This window comes from Hippoglossus stenolepis, chromosome 18 (genome assembly GCF_022539355.2).
Source record: "Hippoglossus stenolepis isolate QCI-W04-F060 chromosome 18, HSTE1.2, whole genome shotgun sequence".
Lineage (NCBI taxonomy): Eukaryota > Metazoa > Chordata > Actinopteri > Pleuronectiformes > Pleuronectidae > Hippoglossus > Hippoglossus stenolepis.
In genome coordinates this window covers 15386657-15406279 of record NC_061500.1, presented here as the reverse complement: position 1 = coordinate 15406279, position 19623 = coordinate 15386657, and the positions used below count along the sequence as shown (strand labels likewise).

The following is a 19623-nucleotide window of genomic DNA, read 5'->3' as shown; positions in this document are numbered from 1 at the left end:
GAGCTAATATTTACACATATTCAGACACTTTCTCATTAAAAAGTTCTGTCCACAGGAAGGGAACAACTCCAAGGGCTTTATTTAAGACCAACGCTGCCTCACAAATAGCATTGTCTGACTTAAACCCAAAAGTAAACGCCTTTGGCTTTGCTAGTTATTAGCATAATTCCGTCAAACACCCACATCATGTGGAGGTGTTGAAAGCACTGTGCAAGGTTCTGGGAATAGGTTGAGATAGGACTGATTATCTATTCTGTTTTTGGCTGCTAGTACCAGTGACTCAACCATCACGATAAACCCTCTTTAGATGTGAGCTAAATTTATCACGGACAGAAAGAGAGTGATGTAAGAAAGTGTCCTTTCAGAGGCAGGGTAAACTTGTAGTGGAGTTTTAAAGTGCTTTGACATATCTTTTGTGATGATTTAACCTGAATCATATTCTATCTTCCTCTCACTTGTATTATTTGTAATTGAGATGTTCATCTTTACACTGTGATGCTTTCATTCCTCAGGGAGAGCTCGGAGAGTCAGGCCAGAAAGGAGGCAAGGGTGACAAAGGAGAACATGTAAGTGGCTGTTTATCTCAAGCTCATCCAATTTTCTGGTGAATGCATACATTTTAAAACTGTTGATTGTGGATTTTGATTTTTTTCCATCTCCTCTGCAGGGCCCACCCGGTCCCACTGGCCCTCAAGGTCCTGTCGGAGCTCCCGGTCCTGCAGTAAGTTACATCATTCAATGCCTGATTTATTACATCCGTTGGCCCACCAGCGTTTGCATGCCTCTCCCGTATGTGACCCCTTTATCTGTGGTGTTGCGCAGGGTGCAGATGGTGAGCCTGGTCCCAGAGGTCAGCAGGGTCTGTTCGGCCAGAAGGGAGACGAAGGATCAAGAGGATTCCCCGGACCTCCAGGCCCAGTCGGGCTGCAGGTGCAGACAATAATGGAAAATACAAACTGTGGTCAAATGTCATTAAGAAAGACACAGAGGCTAATAATACAATTATTTGCACACTCCCTCAGGGTTTGCCTGGACCTCCTGGTGAGAAAGGTGAAACTGGAGACGTTGGACAATTGGTAAGAGCTTACTGGAGAAATGATTATTATAAGAAGTATTCTAAATATTTGATCACAAGCAGTATGTAGGTGAAATGCATTTTGAAATTAAACTGTTTCGTCTCTTCTCTATAGGGTCCACCTGGCCCCCCTGGTCCCAGAGGCCCCTCAGGGCCCCCAGGAGCTGACGGCCCACAGGGACCTCCGGGCGGTATTGGAAACCCTGGCGCTGTTGGAGAAAAGGTAAATCTCACCTGTTTGGTAACTGGCTTGCACAGATGTGCAGACGTGCAGCTACAGTCTTTCTATAAGCACATAAGGAATGCACCTTCCATCTCTTTAGCAGGTACAAGTGTAAACACAGACATTTCTAAAGTCACATTTAATTCCTCTCAGCCATGTTTTTGTTTCTGTATTTGATAGAAATTGTATCTTATTGACAACTAAATGAACGATCACTTATTTAGGGAGACAGAAACACTTTTCATACTTTAATTCCATAGCCAAACATTGATATCTTTGTCTAGCAAAAACAATCTATTTACATACTTACACACAGAGATTGGGATTTTATTGTCTCCTGAAAAGTTTGAAAAAAGATCTTCAAACTCGCCTTAAAGGATTTGTTTGCTGGTGATGTTTGATCATCTGCTGGTGATGCTGGTGATGCCATCGTAAAAGCTTACAATGCATTTTTGGGCAAATCACGTGATGTATCAGCACCACAAAATATATCATGGTAGATATCATAAAATGTACATAGACAAATAGTACAAAATACAAAATAAAGACTCACATATAGTATTCAAGTCACATCAATTGTTGGAATACCATTAAAGGTTCAGGCTAAATGGCTGTCATAAATACTATTACCAACCAATAGTATTGGATTTGGTATAGCTCTCTTTCTCAAAACGTTTTGTGATCAGTACCCCATATTTGATGTGCGTGTTATTCCTATTTTTCAACATTTTATAGTCTCCTGGTATGATCTCTGCCCATGTGAACACCATATTTTCTCTGCTGTATGATCATTTTTGTGCTGCCTTGTGTTTTGGGGCCCTGCTCTTTCCACATAATAGTTTTCCCTCGGAGGAGCCTTTGTGTTCTGAAACTGCCTGTGGTTTTTAACATGTATGAAAGGAGCTGCTGTGCGGCCATTGTGGAAATCCACTCCACCTGCTAATATTCATTCAACTGATAATTTATTCATCCTGATACAAGCCTCGTTTCCATCATGGCACCTCTGGAACACTTCAGAGAAATTGAGTTCATTGTCTCTGTATTTTAATTTTAGTTTTTAGTGTATGCAAATTCGCCTACACAACAAAAAGGTCCCCAAGTGGGCTCGATATCGCCAATCCCAGACCACAATGGCAGCTAACATGTTTTTCATTGTACCCTGCGCATGCATCAGGTGTGATACAGTTTTTATCCAGCTCACTGTTTTTCATAACACTTTGAAAGAGGCAGATTCAGTGCGCCAGCAGTTTGTCTGAGTGCTCTGTGGTGCAGGCTGTCAATGATACCTCTTTACCAGGCTTTTGCAGCCATTAATATTTCACATGCCTATTTATACGATACCCTTTTAAATGGGACATGATCATTCCCCCCCCCCTCCGCCGCCGATTGACGGACATACAGAAAATCTAACGGACAGGCTGCCACCCCCCCAACAGCACTGTTGCTGAGTGGAGGCAGGATGAATAAATACTCAGCGGCACCATGCTTGAAAGTCCAAGATGATAAATCCATTATTAACGGCAGCTCTCATAAAAATCAACTCCCGCTCTTATTTGTTGCGGCTCTTTCATTATGAAAAGGCCTGCTTTGGCAGCTTTTGCCGCTGCCAGACTGCAACGCTGTGCACCTTCAGCTCACTTTCTGTCCAAAGTGATGGTGGGATTTACTTTTTTTCCTCCGGCTTCGAGTCTATAGAATCACCTTTTGCTCCTTTATAATATCCCCGAGGATTGCTTGTCCTTCTCCCATGCAAACAAACACATGGCTTTCCCGGCTAATTGTGCCTCAGCTGATCTGGCATTTTATTAGCTGGCCAAGGGACCTGGCAGGCGACCAAGCTCGGGCTTTTTCTCGAAAACGCATCCCTCATATAACGGTGATTAGCAGCTGTCTCTCACGCTCGCGGTTCTCCCCGTTGTCAGCAGATTCGAGCGGTCGCCCCGTGGTGGACATGAGCAGCTTGTTGTTCGTACGGACTTAGCCAAGGCCTGAACAAAGCTTATTAGATGCAACATTTGCATAAAGTCAGCGTGCGCTCCTAAAAAACAAGGATCAGTCACGTTTTTATATACAGACAGCTGCTTACAGTGGATTTCTTGACAGCAGCAGCAGGATTGATTCTGGAAAACAGCCTGACGCTAATTTAGGAGCATCGGTTGATGTCCAAACACAGACCTGTTGTTCACGCTACAGAGAATCTGGATATGCTTATCATAACACATCACTGTGCAGCTCCTCATTGCAAAGTTGCAGTATCAACTCGTGCCATCTCTTCTAAATGCATCATTTTAAAACCTGAAACAGGTGTTGCATCTGCACTCGAGCCCAGAGGGCGGGAGGGTACGCTCATGTGACAGTGAGTAACGACAGCGCCCGGCGTATAGGTGAGTCAACAGGGCAACTATCCAATAAGGCAGGAGCAAGGGGACAAGATATATGTGCAGGGCCCAGGAGAACAGTGAGGTCAGCACCCTCTTTACGCCAGTCGTCCAATGTACCTGCACTTGATGGATTGAAATGTCTTGTGTCATCTCTTTCCGTGCCCATTTGGGTGACAAGGGCACCTGGACAGTGCGAGCAACTATAAATGATGGGATTTTTAGAACCGCATCGCATCAACAAATCACCGATCTGATAACGTACATCTCTGTCTTACCCTCTAATATCCCCTCTCTCTCTCTCTCTCTCTCTTACCAGGGCGATTCCGGCGAAACAGGAGAACCAGGTCTTCAGGGAGAAGTTGGCCCACCAGTGAGTTAGCTCATTTTCTTTTCTCCATTTTTTCAAAAGATCCAACAAAGACTGAAAAATACAAAGTATTTCACCACTTAAGAAAAGTTTTCAATTTCCCACTTTTTTCCCAATTTTTACCAGTCTCTCTGAACTGAAATTTCTGCTAACTGCTTTTTATTCCAGGGTTCAAGAGGAGAACGAGGAGAAAAGGGAGAGGGTGGTCCGGCTGGTGCAGGTGGACCTCCTGGCCCCAAGGGTCCCCCCGGAGATGATGGTCCTAAAGGCAGCCCAGTACGTTTTATTCTGTAATCATCTCATGAAAGTTTATTTTATATGGTGTCTCTAAAGTGTCTCTAAATCTCAGAGAAAAGAAATTAATGCAGCTTTTATTGGTTTTCAGGGTCCAAGTGGTTTCCCTGGAGACCCCGGCCCTCCTGGAGAGCCTGGTCCTGCTGTACGTATGGCATAACTTGTGAAGTGTGCAAACTCTATTCCTTACGGGGGTTTTTTTTATATAATGCAGCTTGACTGAGGATCTGTTTATTTCCTATACAGGGGTTGGATGGTCCATCTGGTGACAAGGGAGATGATGGAGAGGCTGGTCAGCCTGTGAGTGTCACTTTTTTACAGCACTATGGAAATTTTCTGTTAAATTGCAAGTTGTTTCATTTTGATTTAATCTTCACCCTCTGAAATTTTAAACTAGGGTTCACCTGGACCCACTGGAGAGTCTGGTCCCTCTGGACCACCAGGAAAACGAGTGAGTACCAGCCTTTGCACTCTCCTCCCATCGCTGCAAAAGTGTTGTGTTCTGTGTCAAAATGTTCTGTTTATGTATTCTTCTATTTTAATCTTTGTCATCTATGTGTGTTTTTAAAACAGGGCCCCCATGGAGCAACAGGACCTGAGGGAAGACAAGGAGAGAAAGGATTCAAGGTAACACATCCAACAAATAATGCAAAAGACACTTCATACCAACAGTGTCAAAAAACACAACAAGAAATGAGCAAGAAACAAATGTTTATTTGTATCTGTGTTTCTGTGTGAAAGGGAGAGTCTGGTTTGGAAGGTCCCCAAGGAAAGACAGGCCCTGTTGGTCCTCAAGGATCACCTGGCAAGCCTGGTTCTGAAGGTCTCAGGGGTATCCCCGGCCCAGTGGTGAGTAAAACGCTTTGTGCCTTCACACCAATTCATCACAGTCATGCTGAAGTTGTATAATGTTGTTAAATGTAAATGCATGTAAAACAAGGCTACATAAACAGTTTATGATAAACAGCAGAACATAGGATATGTGATATATATTTAAACTTAAAATGTATTGTTTTTCTGTGCAGGGAGAGCAAGGTCTGCCTGGTCCTTCAGGCCCAGATGGGCCTCCTGGGCCTATGGTGAGTTGAAGTGACCCCTGGCCTTCGGACTCAAGTATTTTCATACACTTATATATACCTGATCAGAAACTGTATTCATCTGTTCCCCCTCTCACAGGGCCCTCCTGGTTTGCCAGGTTTGAAAGGAGACTCAGGTGTCAAAGGAGAAAAGGTGAGCCCCTCCAGCACCTGCTCCACAGCTCCGAATGCTTTCATGTGCAGCATAAAGCTACAGTAAATACTTCAGCAAAGACTAATGAACCTATTTATCTAGATATTGATTAGATATGTTGTTTGCCTCCAGCCATCAGATCATTACCCTAATGATTAGAGGGTGTGCCAGATAGATATAGGATAGGGCTAATGTTTGTGATAGTGCATTTTTGACTAACTGACTTTTCCCTCTGCCCACAGGGACATCCGGGTCTTATTGGTCTTATCGGACCCCCAGGTGAACAGGGAGAGAAGGGTGACAGGGGTCTTCCTGGTCCTCCAGGAACACATGGTCCCAAAGGAGACAACGTAAGAAAACAAAACTAAACATGGAAAAAAAAGTCTCACATCTTTATACAAAAACTGCATGTGCCGCAGAAGCTTAGCGCCATTGGTGCCAACAATCTGCCCAATGGAAGTTATGGATAGTCTTTATGTTTGTGGTCTTTAGTTAAGCAAAAGGCAAAATGTGGTATCCGGTGTGATTATCCCTCATGCTAATCAATACTGTTGCATCAGAAACAAACGGCGTTTTCTCTGTTGTCTCACTCTCGTTTCTACTTTAGGGTATTAGTGGTCCATCAGGTCCCCTCGGTCCCCTGGGTCCTCCTGGATTACCTGTAAGACTAAATCCATTATATATGATTGTGTCCAACTCAGTAGCATGTGATGTTGAAGCTGACATTGATTACTCTGTGAACTTTATTCTTTAGGGTCCTCCTGGCCCCAAAGGAGCTAAAGGGTCATCGGTAAGTGTTTTTAATTAAAGATTAAATCCATCAGGAACGATGAAGAGCATTTCATGACTCTCTAAAACTATTCGATGTTAAAGATAGAGTATGTCTTCGTCCTCTTCAGGGTCAAACTGGACCAAAAGGAGAGACTGGTACACCTGGACATCCTGGCCCTCCTGTAAGTCAATGCATCGTCCTCTGGTCATTATTATTGTTATCGTAAAATGCAAGTCATTATCTCTTGGTATTATGGACATTAATCCTAATTACCATCCATACCTCATTTGTATTTTTCATTTCATCTCTCCTCATCAGGGTCCTCCTGGCGATGTCATCCACCCGCTCCCCATGCATGCTCCCATGAAGGGCCGAATGCGCAGGAACATCGACGCCAGCCAGATGATGGACGACGCCGCTGTGGACGCCAACTACAAGGACTACGACGACGGCATGGAGGAGATCTTTGGCTCGCTCAACTCCCTGAAACTGGAGATCGAGCAGATGAAGCACCCGCTTGGCACACAGGCCAACCCCGCTCGCACCTGCAAGGATCTGCAGCTCTGCCACGCTGATTTCCCAGATGGTTCGTATCACATTCCATCTAAATGAGTATCTGTTGTCTGATCCCCAGGGGCTTTAGAATATCTTTTTCTGACCTTTAACAGACCGAATATTGGAGATAATAATTGCCAGATTTATCTATAATGAAAATAATCAGATGCAGCCCGGGAATCATTCTGCAGTTTGGACATTTCAACCGCTAATCCATCATAGCTGCTCGACACTTGTGTACATATGGACTAGATAATAAAAGTATTTCAATTTCCACCTCAGCAGCAGGACTCACTTTTGGATGGATTTAAAAAAATATATATATATACTTTAGACTATTTTTAAAGGCCATTTTGATAACTTTCCCTTTTATTTTCCAAAAATGACGCAACACACAATTGTGTAGATATAGTCATGCATGACAGTGTCAGACATGATCTTGACCTGGAGGATAACAGGATACGTGCAGCTCTTCAACTGCATGCCCTCTGTTTTCTCCCTCTCTCTCTCCTCTTCAGGCGAGTACTGGATTGATCCAAACCAGGGCTGCTCTCGGGACTCCTTCAAGGTTTACTGCAACTTCACAGCAGGTGGAGAGAGCTGCATCTACCCTGACAAGAAGTCTGAAGGGGTACGTCTGTCTGCGCAAAAACACACTCACACTGAACACTTTCAGCATCCTGTTTGGGATTTGATGACAATAAATGAACTTAATTCTAATTCAATTCATTTTAATTCTCACCAAATCGTCATACATTGGGCATCATACAAAAACATGTTTGTATTCTTATCCCAAATTTCTTAAAAATGTATTTGTTCGCATGGTGAGTTCCTATAAATGTGAATTCCACCTGTAAGCATAATGAATGCCCCAATAATACCATGAAAGGATCTTCCTGCCCTAATGGCAGAAGTGTTAATATAAGATCAATGAGTGGAAAATTGCTGAATATTGCAGAATGTATTTTTTCATACCTGGGACTAACTTGAACACAAGAATAAATAACTTGCATGCAAGAATAAATAACCCGTGCATCTCCAGACAGCGATATTTGGAACTCTGTTGTACCTCCACATGTACTCGTATAATTAGCCTCCATGAGATTACCTTGTGTTGTCATGAAGGAAGCCACGGAAGATGAGTCACCACGACTCCCTGGATTTCCCATGAGGACAGTGACTTATTTTACGAACATAGTAAATCTCAGTTTGGTTCTGACAGTCGCTAACTGCGGGGAGACAATCTTTCAAAACACACTCACACAATCATCTGAATTCATCCATACTTTGGTGCCATTTTTAGATAGAATGTCATCACCTGAGAAAGCATTTGGCAGCTGACAGGCACATCGGAGGAGATTTTTGCTTCATTATGCATGGAGCGTGGAGAGGAGAGTAGCAGCAGTGGTGAAACACTTGGAACACTGTCTTTGACAAGTCGAGAGGGGAGGGGGGAGTTGGGTTATAGCACAGTGCTACAGCCATTTTAATGATCGCACTCACCAAGCCTCAGAGGAGCAAGAGTTTGCTTAAGCTCAGAATAATGAAGCAAGACTTTTTATAGCGTGCTGGTGATGGGCTGCTCTCATCATAAAAAAAAAAAGCCTGTGAGCTGCCTTGTCTTTGCACTGAGGCTGAACACACTAACACACGTTTAGATTGGCACAGTAATTATAAGAGCACACGATCTGTTTGAAAACCGCATTTTCATTCTGTATCAGTTTTAATCCCTGTCCCTGTGACCACTCGCATACACTGGGCATGCATGTGTCGGTGTTAACATGAAGGCATGCGTGTACAGCTGGACAAGGTAATTGTCTCAGATTGCTCCAATAATAGCTCGTCTCCTATGCACGTTAGCAGTTGTATCTGTACAACAGCTGTTAGCTAAGACAACACGGTCAGCAACACTTGCAATTGATTATCCATGTTGAGGGGGTGGGGGGGTCATGTGATGAGAGCCCGATGAATCAGTGAAGGCTACATCGTGACTGATAATACTCAGGTACTGTACATCATTGTTTCCAAACATCTCAGTTCCTCTTCTTCCGTTCAGACTAAAACGCTCCGCTTAAGTTTTCAAACTAAATCCAAAATTCTCTAAAACTGTGGAGTGGTGTAGACGCTAGACTTATCCAAAGCAGAGTTGATGCGTTTTTTTTAAACGAAAACGTAGCAGTGGGGATGCAACAAGAAAGCCTGGCGTGCTTTCATGGATTTTAGAGAAAGAGAAAGTCACTGCAAGGATACATTCCCTCCTGTGCTCCGTCCACTCCGGTGAAAACAACTAAAAGGTCACCTTCAAGGCAGCATGGGTCTAATGTATGCAGTCTCCCAACGCTGAGTGCTCACATTCCCATCATTCATTCATTAATGCATTAAGCTATTGACGACACTCTCATATCAAACCCTGCTATCTAATTATGGAGAATTCATCATTGTCATGCCTGAGACCATTAGAGCTGTGCCCTGTTGGCCAACTCACAGCTTTTAATGGCATAACAAAGTTACGCCATGGCTGCACAGCACAAACACCACACAGCGGGGAGAGAGGCCGAGACGTAAGAGCTTGTTGCAGGCGATCATTTCTTAATTAATCACTGTGTATTCATGAATTTTTCAGCAGCAATTTGCTGCCAGCTTCAGTTCATACTGTACAAAATGGCATAATGGCTTATTAAAATCGCCTGTCCTGGTCTGTTGTGGTTGATCTCACCAATACCGTTTCAGGTCTGCAGGATTCCTCAGAGGACAAACGGGAGGAGGAAGAGGGGAGAAGGAGAGAAAAACTGTGGATGTGTTTCTGTCAGATGTTTCTTTTCTTTAACGCTGCTGTTTTTTCCTTCCCCCGGCTCCACCTCTCATTTGATCCATACCCCAGGCTAGGCTCACATCCTGGGTAAAGGAGAATCCCGGGTCCTGGTTCAGTGAATTCAAACGTGGTAAACTGGTAAGCCAGACTCCTGACTTTCCCTTTCCTAAACACCTCTTATATTTTGCAGAGCAAAATGGCAAAATGGCCCAAAGACTCGCCAGGCACATGGTATAGTCACTACAAGAGAGGTTCCCTGGTAAGTTTCCCCTCGCCTGCGGTCCCAGAGTCCTGGCTGAGGCCCGGACTCTGCGTGGCCGAGGTCCTGCATGTTTCTGGTTCTGCTCTAAGAAGTATGTATATGCACTGGCACCTTGCTTGTGGGTTATGCGTTTGTGGTGCATGATTCGGCACAAGCTGCTCTCACGCTCAGTCCAGCAACAAAGCTGATACTCTCACGAGGAAAATGGAGAAGAGGTTTGTGGACCATGCAGGCAGGATTTGAATATGCTGATGCAACATGTTTGACAAGTAATGGAGGTTAACCCATTAAGGCTTCAGGCGCCAAATAACTGAGACTCGGTTAATTATTTAGCAGGAACATCACCTTTTTATCATTTATTTCATCTATGACACTCACTCATCACTTAGATCATCAGCCATTGTCTTAAACGCTACACATTTTTTAAGCAGGAACAACATGCTTACAAACAATCGACATTTCCCATAATGCATTTTAGCAAATTACAATTAGTCATTACATTGCGGATGAGAAGCACACATCTCATCCAGTGCTAAACAGGAGAAGCATTCAAACGTCGCACCTGGACTCAAGGTATGTATAAGCATATGTTGCATCTGGTCTTAATGGGTTAATAAACAGAAGTACTTACTGAAGAGACTCCTGGCTGGATACTCCACTCTGCCACACCTCTGCTGCATTAAGAGAGCATCTCCCAAGGGTGACTGTGTGCCTCAATACTCTCATGATCCAGGAAATAGAAGTATCCATAGGTGTTTTGTTCTGAATAGGAATACATCAATTTACACTTCTTTCTTACACATTCAAATGTTCTAAGCTGTAGATCAACAGGGTCCAGCCTCAGTCATCTATCCTCCATAGGGGGGTGAAACATAAGCAGCCATTCAGCTGCGCTCACATTCCCCCCCATCTTCCTTTAAACACTACTTAGATCTGGCAGAGTAGCTCCGAGTCAGGCACAGGTCAGGCACTCAGTCACCACCCCAGGGGCTTCTGGGTACTCAGCCACTGTTGACTTGCGGCTGTGATGGTAAAGAGGTAATGTTTTCTCTGGTGATGTCGGGCTACATTCACAGACTGTGGGGGATGACGACTGGTGGGGGTGAATCAGGAAATGCATGGGGACTCTGCAGACACTACAGAACACTTTTCTTTTAACCTGAGCCACAGTGTCAACACTCAAACATAAAAAACAGAATAAACTGTTTATATCAGGTGAGTAATTAGGCTTGATTTCGTAAATATAAAGTTTGAGTGTTGGTACTCCGGGTTTGTATATGCATGTGTGCTAAGGTGAGTGTGTGTGTGCACAAGTACAAGTCGAGAAAGAACACGCACTCAGACAGGTCTGCTGCTCTGGCTGCATGGCATGGACGCTGCATGCGCTCTACTATCAGTAAGTCCCGCTTGTCTGAGAGACAAAGCGACCGTGTGGATCTAATGGATTCCTGATGGTTGGTATATGCTGATAGTCACTTAACGGACATTAAACCCGACTGTGACCTGTTCCGAATCTTGTGTCTTCATCAGTCAGGATTACAAAGAGCCTGAAATCATTTAAATGGATATAACAAAATGAAAAAAAGAGAAGTCCTAGGTTAATTATAAATTAATTACCATGTAATTATCATATTACTGCAATGCATTTCCTATTCAGATAATTACATTTTCATGGTTTAAACACTTCTCACACATTTAGACAATCACATAATAGGTCTTTATTTGGGCAGGTTTTTTCCACATCAGTGCAGTTTACAGGCATTATCCTTGGAAATACTCTTCATCACTCTATCTAATGTCATCGCTCGATATAATTGGTCCATGCTCATCTTTCCCTGGAGAGAAAAACATAAATGCTACTTAAGTGTGAGTCTAATATTCAATATTGTCCACAAATCTCCATGAAAATACAAAAACAACATGAAATGAACAACAACAATTCAACAGTATGAATACATAGTATCTGTATCCTGTGGAATCCATGTGCAAAAACTGTTAAAAATGCTTCAGCGAGCCGCTGTTCCACAGGCTGACATCTTCCTTCATGATGATGAATGTGGGCTTTGTAGTTAATTTTGAGAGCATCTTGGCTTAACCAGTCTGGCGTTGAAAATGTTCAATGGTGCAATTAATTTGTATTAAACCCCCGCTGAAAAAGAAAAAAAACTGAATGCACCTTTTTAGTAAAGTATGCAGCAAACTATACTGTACAGTTTGTTTTAGGGAAATACTGAGCCTCACCTCTGCCAAGTCCCAACAGTTCCCTTAAATTCAATCAAGCTGCACCAAAGTTCGCACGCTCATAAATATCAGTCCTCTAAATGTGCCTGATATTTTTCATCAAGATTCATGAATTGTTCTCTGGGAAAACTAAAAGTTGAAAGATGCCCTCTCTATCGCATGCTAAAGGAAGTGAAAAAAATAATCAGATCAATCCCCTAAACTGCACCAAAATATCATGGGTTCTCCTCTGATCCATAATTTATCCTTCAACCAAGTTTCGTGAAAATCCCTTGCTCAAAAACAAACCAACTGAGAGACAAACAGACCGGGGGTGAAAAGATAACGTCCTTGGCAGAGGTAACTTTATATTTGTGACCTGGCTTTAAATATTTACAATGCTTTGAATTAGGAATGAATGGGCTGAAATTAATAGGATAGTTAAATCAGACGGGCAGACAAACTCTAGCATGGAAGGTTCTGGTCTTTTCATGGAATATGTCGACAAAAAAATATAATATCACCACTGTTGTCCTTTAATAATCAGGTTAATGTGTTGTGTTACGTGCCACACACACTGTTAAGTTCTGTTTGCCTGTGCTGCAACAGAGCAGGGTAGTGTAAATAAATTGTGTGTATCCTCAGATGACACCTGGATTCCCACACCATTGTAAATAAGAAACAGAGAAATCCCAATGCAGCAGTGAAACAGGAACAGAGATTACAAGCCATAAATTAATTCAGAACGACTCCCAGGAGACAGCAGCACTGCACAGTATAGACTTGACAGTGTGTTCACTAAATCTATTGTATCTTCAGGACAATCCTTCCTCTCTTTTTACTCACTCATTCTTTACACCGCTGCCTGCCCCTGGTTTTCAGTCTACATCCCTTTATTTTAAATCGCAGCTCTCCTACGTGGACGCCGAGGGCAACCCCATCGGCGTGGTCCAGATGACCTTCCTGCGGTTGCTGAGCGCAGCAGCCAGACAGAACATTACGTACAACTGCTACCAGTCGGTGGCCTGGCACGACCAGGATCAAGGAAACTACGACAAGGCCGTTCGTTTCCTCGGCTCCAACGATGAAGAGATGTCGTACGATAACAACCCCTACATCCGCGCCGTGGTCGATGGCTGTGCGGTAAGTCAAGGAGATGTTTGTGGGAGTGTCTCTGGGTGGTTGGCGATAGTAACATCTGGCTATTGTCTGCAAAGAGAATGGATTCAATTGGTATTCACTCCGGGGTCAAATTACACTGCATTAGACACAAGTTTGTATCTGCTCCGGTTTCTGGAAACATGACACCAAGGTGAACGCGCTAATGTGGTAAGACAACGAGGTGAGAGAGAGCCTCAGTTGTGTTTGCGTTTGTAGCGCTGAACATGACTGAAGAGAGGCAAACTCCTCTATTGTCAATGTTAAAGGAGTTAATCTCCTCTTTAGCAGGTATGTACTGGCTAATTTAAGTGTGAATGAGCTATTTGATGAACACTGTCAGAAACTGATGTTGGTTGTATTTGTAGCCGCTCTGTCTTCTACAAAAGAACGTGATGTTTAGCTTCAATGCACCAACTCTCCTCTCCGGTGTTTCTTTTTCGCAGTTGAAAAAGGGCTACGAAAAGACCGTACTCGAGATCAACACGCCAAAGGTGGAGCAGGTGCCGTTTGTGGACCTCATGTTCAACGACTTTGGCGGCTCCACGCAGAAGTTCGGATTCGAAGTGGGCCCCGTCTGTTTCATGGGCTAAGACTGTTTACTGAGCAAATGGAGAAAAAGAAAAGCATATTTTGTTTTCTCAGAAAAAAAACATTTGAAAAAGAAAAAGGACAATTCTATTTGTAAAAAAAAAAAAGAAAAAAAAGTCTACTTTTTTTTTTCCATAAAGCAACCAGAGTAAAAATGAAATCAAGTTGAGGATGCAGTGAAATTCTTTTAGGAATAGAGGAAAAACGAAACAACCTCAGTGGGCCTTCTCCATCACATGCAAGTTTTGAAACTGGATGTCAGATCCTGCCTCCTACGCCACACACTCACGCAGACACACACCTAACCCATCACTTGATTTAGACGTCCTGGTCCCAAACAACGGACGCGACCCTGAGAGCTGCAGCATTCCAGACGAGTGCAGTTTTTTTGCCATGGACTCCATCTGATTTGGCTTTTTTTCCCCCCTCATCTTTGGTTCTGATCTCGTCTTCCTTCATCTCCCTGGCTTCTTCCACTTTTTGTTGGGTTGTTTTTGCTCTTTCACTACTAGGAGCTCTTGCTTGTGCATAATTGTCCCCTCCATTCTTTTGGAATGGATCCTCTATATAGATATATATATATATATAAATATATATATAAATAATTTTTATGTTTGTAAGTACATTCTGTATATTTTTTTCCTGATAATGTTTATTGCTTCTGGCTTCAAAACGTGCATGTGACTTTATTAATTGTAGAGGTAGGAGGAGGAGGAGATGATGGATACAGGGATAACACCGACAATTGCAGAGATATTGAAAGTGAGGAAATTCGACTTGTAAATTGAAAAAAAAAACTAGGAAAAAAACTAATTGGGAAGTCCTGTCTTGTTGAGGTTGTGGAGCACATCTTGTTGTAATTTAAGAACACAATGGAAATAAAAAAAAGAGACGAAAACAAGCTCTGTGATATTATGTGACAGTTGATTTGCAGAACTAATGAAAAGAAAAATACATTCCTCCTTTTGTGCCCTCGGAACAAACCACCTACCTTGGTGGCAATTATCATTAATTTAATAAACTGCTTCTATTTTCCTTTTCCTGAAATACTCATCTGGCTATGCAATGGGAGATGATGTCACATTTGAATGGAAATAACAATCAAAGAACCCTGGTGCTATATTTCCTCTCATCTGTGGTGCTATGTATTTTTCTAGGTTTTGTTTGTTTGAATGAAAGGAAATTTGTGGCAATAATATTCTGTCACCAGCAGCCCCTTGACTCTTAAACACCACAGTGGACGCAGGTGGATCTGAGCTGCATCCATTTTTCTATGTTTAGTGTCCAGCAGTGGTGTTTGCATGCTCTTTCCCCTGCTTGCAGATCAGTGCAGCATGGCGGCGTTATGTTGCTTCGGCGGACCGCACACATATGAAAAATATGTCTTGTACCAAATGTTGGGATGAGAAAAAAGGAAACCAAGATGGTGCTGTTGGCTTTGCTGCTGGCTTTTGCCTCTCGCTGCTGTCGGATCATCTGTGCCTCATCAAACGGACGGAGTTGACGAGTGGGAAATGTTGCGATGGGCGTGCAAAAAGGGTTATGATCCAATGTCTGGTTTGGTGTATGAAACTCAACCCTTCCACCAAAGGTTATCACATATTTAGCTTTAACAGGCTTGAATTTTCCTTATTTCCTTTGTTTTGTATGGGAATGTTTTTCTTGATTTATCCAAAGTAGAGGCAGGTAATGAAATCAGCCAGATTAAGCAGTTTGCTCCTGCAGCGTCAGAAAATGTCTTGTTGGTCTTTTATTTTTGCCCTAATTGTAATTATGCTCTTTGTTCAAACTATGCACTCTCTTTGCTTATGACCACTAAGTATCTACCACAGAATTTTTTACAGCCCTTAATACATAGATTTGTTTCCTCTTTGTTTTTAAATCTTCAAATATGTGACTTGAACCATTTTTCTGTCAAGACAACTCAATATGCTTGTAGATCTCTGGCTTTATCTTTTCATCGTCATGCAGTACGCCCAAATTTTTAAAACACTCTGCTCTCAACGCAGAAGACAAACAATTTCTTGTAAATTTCCAGAACCAGCAGAAATGCTGCCATTGTTTTTGTTTTGTAGATTTTCCGTTTTTTGTCCGTCTTTGTCACGTTCGTTTTTCACAGTCTTGTCAAAACCTGTGTGAGGATAAGAGGATAGAAGATATATTGGTTTTTATGTCAATAAATTCAAGTTTACTGTGGCCATCCACTCTTGTATGTCTTTTGAAGCATTAAAACCTATCTGTATGCATGAAATTGTAAAGTTTTTTCTCTTGTTATGATTCTGTAGGGGGACATGATCTGTAGTCCAGGTTTTTATTCATCGGGATACGTCCGTTTTTTTCATGAATGAAAGATAAAAAAAATTTAAAAATAAAAGGTCATGTCCACTATTGTGAAGTGGAGAGGAAATGATGAACTTGTAACTCTACCAAAGCCAATGTTCGTTTGTAGTATATTTATTGTACTATTTAAAATAAAAAAATAAATGTTAAATGATACCATAGTGTAAGTGTAAGAGGCCCCCTCTTTACGTGCACACCAGAAAAACAAAAGCTACTGACTAAAGGTGATGAATTCTACACATGCTGGTAATAGCTCCTTTTTTTAAAATGGAGCCTTTCAGAGTACGTCAATATAAACAGACGGATATTTTCATGTTTGCAGCATCTGGATTGTTTGTGTGTGTGTGCGTGACAGTGTGTGTTTGTGTTGTCAATGGTGTTTAAATTCTAAATGAATAATTGGACGTGTGTTTAGCTGCACAACAGGTAAGAATATACTATTAACTGCTATACACTGTGTCAGTAATGTCAAACAATCCTAGCTCCAAAGACTCGCCCCAAGAAAGAAGTTCCCAGAATGCATCATGGTCAGATATCGCTCCTGATATATCCAACAGAGAATCCTCCTGGCTAGAGACTTTTTTAATGGCTGGCTAATGTCAGTACTTCCTCTCACTCTAAGCTCACATTTCTACACTGCCTGCATCACATTAAATATGTATTATTCACTGTATTGCATGCAAGCTTTCCTCAGCGATGATTATAAAGAAATAAATCGGAGACCGCTTTAATCCCACTCTTGCACTCGTTTCAATAATCTGCAAAATTTAAAGATTTGATCAAATCGGCGGTGGAGAAGATGGCTTGCAGAATGTCAAGTGTCTCATTAGTGGTAAATGTTGCACAGTACACATTAAGCCTAGCGCAGCAATTCGAGGGAGAAAAAAAGTTGTTTCGCATGATATGATGATCAATATTTAATGCAATGTTCACAGAATGGGTTTAGTTGAAGGCACAGTCAGAATGCATCCTGGGCGAGTAAAGTAGAAACCAGAGTGAAAAAGCTAATCAAAGGATTACAACAGCAGCGGAGTGTAGTGAGCTGGTGAAACATTTCAGAAGAGGAGTCGGGATGCAGTCAGATTTGGGATGAATAAGGAGGGCACTGTGGGACACGCACAATTACACACCACTAGTTTGTAATGGAGGAAAGGTGTTGTAGACACACTGAAGTGAGCCAGGTAAGACAGAGCAGCTGAAGGAGAACCCAAAACATTTAGATCAGTTCAGTTCCTTTAAGTAAAAAGATACCAAAGAGTAAAAATACCCCAATAAGTGACAGTCATCCAACACAATTATAGCCTGTAGGGGTTAAAATGTCTTTATTTCATCTCAAAATGCTTTATTATGAATTATTGAATTGGATTGTAAACCTGTAGTGTAAAAATATTTGAATTCAACATGAAAATGTGTTTCGTCAACCCACATATCTACAAGGTGTTATTACTAATTGAGGACCTGCTCACTGGATTCCAAACCCTTTGTTTCTGTAGATTCAAAATATATATATTTAAAAACGTAAAGGTTCGATATTGTGGCAAAAGTACTTTGTAGTTAGTCAGCTACTGCCTGCTGCTACATATTGAACATATTAGAGTGCTTCAGTCATCTTATATCACATTTTTCCTTTTGATTTACAGCAGCTGACAAACAGAGAGGAAAACATTTGGGGGAACTGCAAACAACTAAGTAATCTGATACTGCATCAAGTGGCCTTGACGAGACACCGCTTCTTTTTGAGGGGTCATTAGCAAAGAAGGTTGGGAACTAACCCACACGCCATTCAGGAAATTGCACTTTCATGCATTTTATGTTACAGTCAAGCAAATACATTTCCCCTCAAGCTACACTCATTACCCAAACATGTAAGCAAAGATGGGAAACAAACTCTGACATATGTACTCAAATCCTGTGCTATGAGACTTGAAATCCATCGCTCAGAAGCTTCCAGTTTCTGTTGCGATGCTTCTACTTCACTGAAATTGTGAAAGTGGACGTGATTCTATACCAGGTCTTTCATTTCAGAACAAAAACCGAGGAACAGATCTGGAGAAGGCTACAAAAAGGGAAGCTTGGTTATACTAAAGTAGCAGCTAAAATTGAGGAGGAAGCTGGAATACACGTCTTCCATGGATTCATTGACATGTCTGTTACTGTAACGCATGTTTACCAAAAACGGCCAACATTTGCTTTGGAATATTTGGAACACATTTGCTATTTTACAACTGGTCCACTTTAGGCTCACATCCATTTTGTTCGAGGCACAAGAAGCCAGGAGTGCCGCATCGTTGCCTGAAGTGGCCCACGTCCACCTGCCATATTGCTGTGATTGCTTGTAATGTTCAAAACTTGCAGGATGAATATTTAGTGCTTACTGAGGATGTAACTCTTGATTGACCTTTAGTGCGAGTTGAGGATGAGGTCCATTCTCAGATTATCCGTGAAGGTTGATTGATCTGCTCAACAAGACATTTTCAAGAGGATTCCCACCTCCCTTACCCTAATACACCAAAGTCTAATTATTAAATGTTACAGACTGCTGCTGCTGTGTGGTCTGGGCTGGTGAGGGGAGAACTGAAGGGTCAAGCTTAAAATAAAAGGAAGTCTGGGACAGAGCGTCTTCCATGTTAATGTGTAATTGCTCCGAGCCTGTGGATCTGCAGCTAACAGAGCCCATTCATAGCCCGGCGCTGCCGCCACTGACCTACTTGCATATGAATCAAACAGGAGAGAAAACGAGATAGTGTTACAACACAGGGACTGTCATACAGAAATATTAACACCAGGCTTTTCCTCTCTAATAACCTTTGAGATTGAGGAGTGGCTATAATTGAAGATATTGGGTTTCTAATGCGATTAGAGGCGACCACCCAAGCATTACATGTGGCTGCATCTCTCAAATATCAATGTTACGTTTCTACGTTGTTGTATTAAGCCTCATAACAAAGTTTTCATTTGAGAGTTAATCAAAAAATTAATTTTACAAAACACGCTTTTCATACATTTTCCATTTCGACACGCTAACAAATACAACATTGGAAACCGTCGTCTCTGGCTTCATCTTAATTTAGATCAAGAAGAGAAAACCTACCGTCTAAATCTGATAATGTGATAAACTAGTGCAGTGCTTGTTCTAAACCTGCCTGTATGGATTGGGCTGTTCTCTTGTCCTGTGTTAATGCTCCAGAGCTACTTCAGAATTAATCCTGGTCATTAGTGAGTCCTCCTCTAACAGTTCTAGAATAGACTGTCACTTTTTGTTTATGTTCTGGACATTGTGTTCAGAGCTTTTTATAAAACAGTCTGTGGTGCAGAGTGAAGTTAGTTTAAGTTTATCTGCAAT

General features: G+C 42.1%; 1 protein-coding gene across 2 annotated transcripts in view; it reads left to right on the top strand.

Annotated features, from left to right (window-relative positions):
- The window catches only part of col5a1 (procollagen, type V, alpha 1), a 76291-nt gene extending 60105 nt beyond the window's left edge, over nt 1-16186 (top strand). Inside the window, exons 44-66 of one of the 2 annotated variants that reach the window (XM_035184173.2) lie at nt 513-566; nt 668-721; nt 823-930; nt 1023-1076; nt 1191-1298; nt 3996-4049; nt 4215-4322; nt 4432-4485; nt 4587-4640; nt 4738-4791; nt 4914-4967; nt 5082-5189; nt 5366-5419; nt 5517-5570; nt 5813-5920; nt 6178-6231; nt 6325-6360; nt 6470-6523; nt 6661-6928; nt 7416-7528; nt 9900-9968; nt 13101-13334; nt 13796-16186. In XM_035184173.2, the coding sequence (XP_035040064.2) occupies nt 513-566; nt 668-721; nt 823-930; nt 1023-1076; nt 1191-1298; nt 3996-4049; nt 4215-4322; nt 4432-4485; nt 4587-4640; nt 4738-4791; nt 4914-4967; nt 5082-5189; nt 5366-5419; nt 5517-5570; nt 5813-5920; nt 6178-6231; nt 6325-6360; nt 6470-6523; nt 6661-6928; nt 7416-7528; nt 9900-9968; nt 13101-13334; nt 13796-13942 (2055 nt within the window). In that variant the 3' untranslated portion in view covers nt 13943-16186. Of the gene's footprint in view, nt 1-512; nt 567-667; nt 722-822; nt 931-1022; nt 1077-1190; nt 1299-3995; nt 4050-4214; nt 4323-4431; nt 4486-4586; nt 4641-4737; nt 4792-4913; nt 4968-5081; nt 5190-5365; nt 5420-5516; nt 5571-5812; nt 5921-6177; nt 6232-6324; nt 6361-6469; nt 6524-6660; nt 6929-7415; nt 7529-9778; nt 9848-9899; nt 9969-13100; nt 13335-13795 lie in introns of both variants that reach the window. The other variant, XM_047344377.1, reaches the window with a different exon arrangement.
- The last annotated feature ends 3437 nt before the right edge of the window (nt 16187-19623 follow it).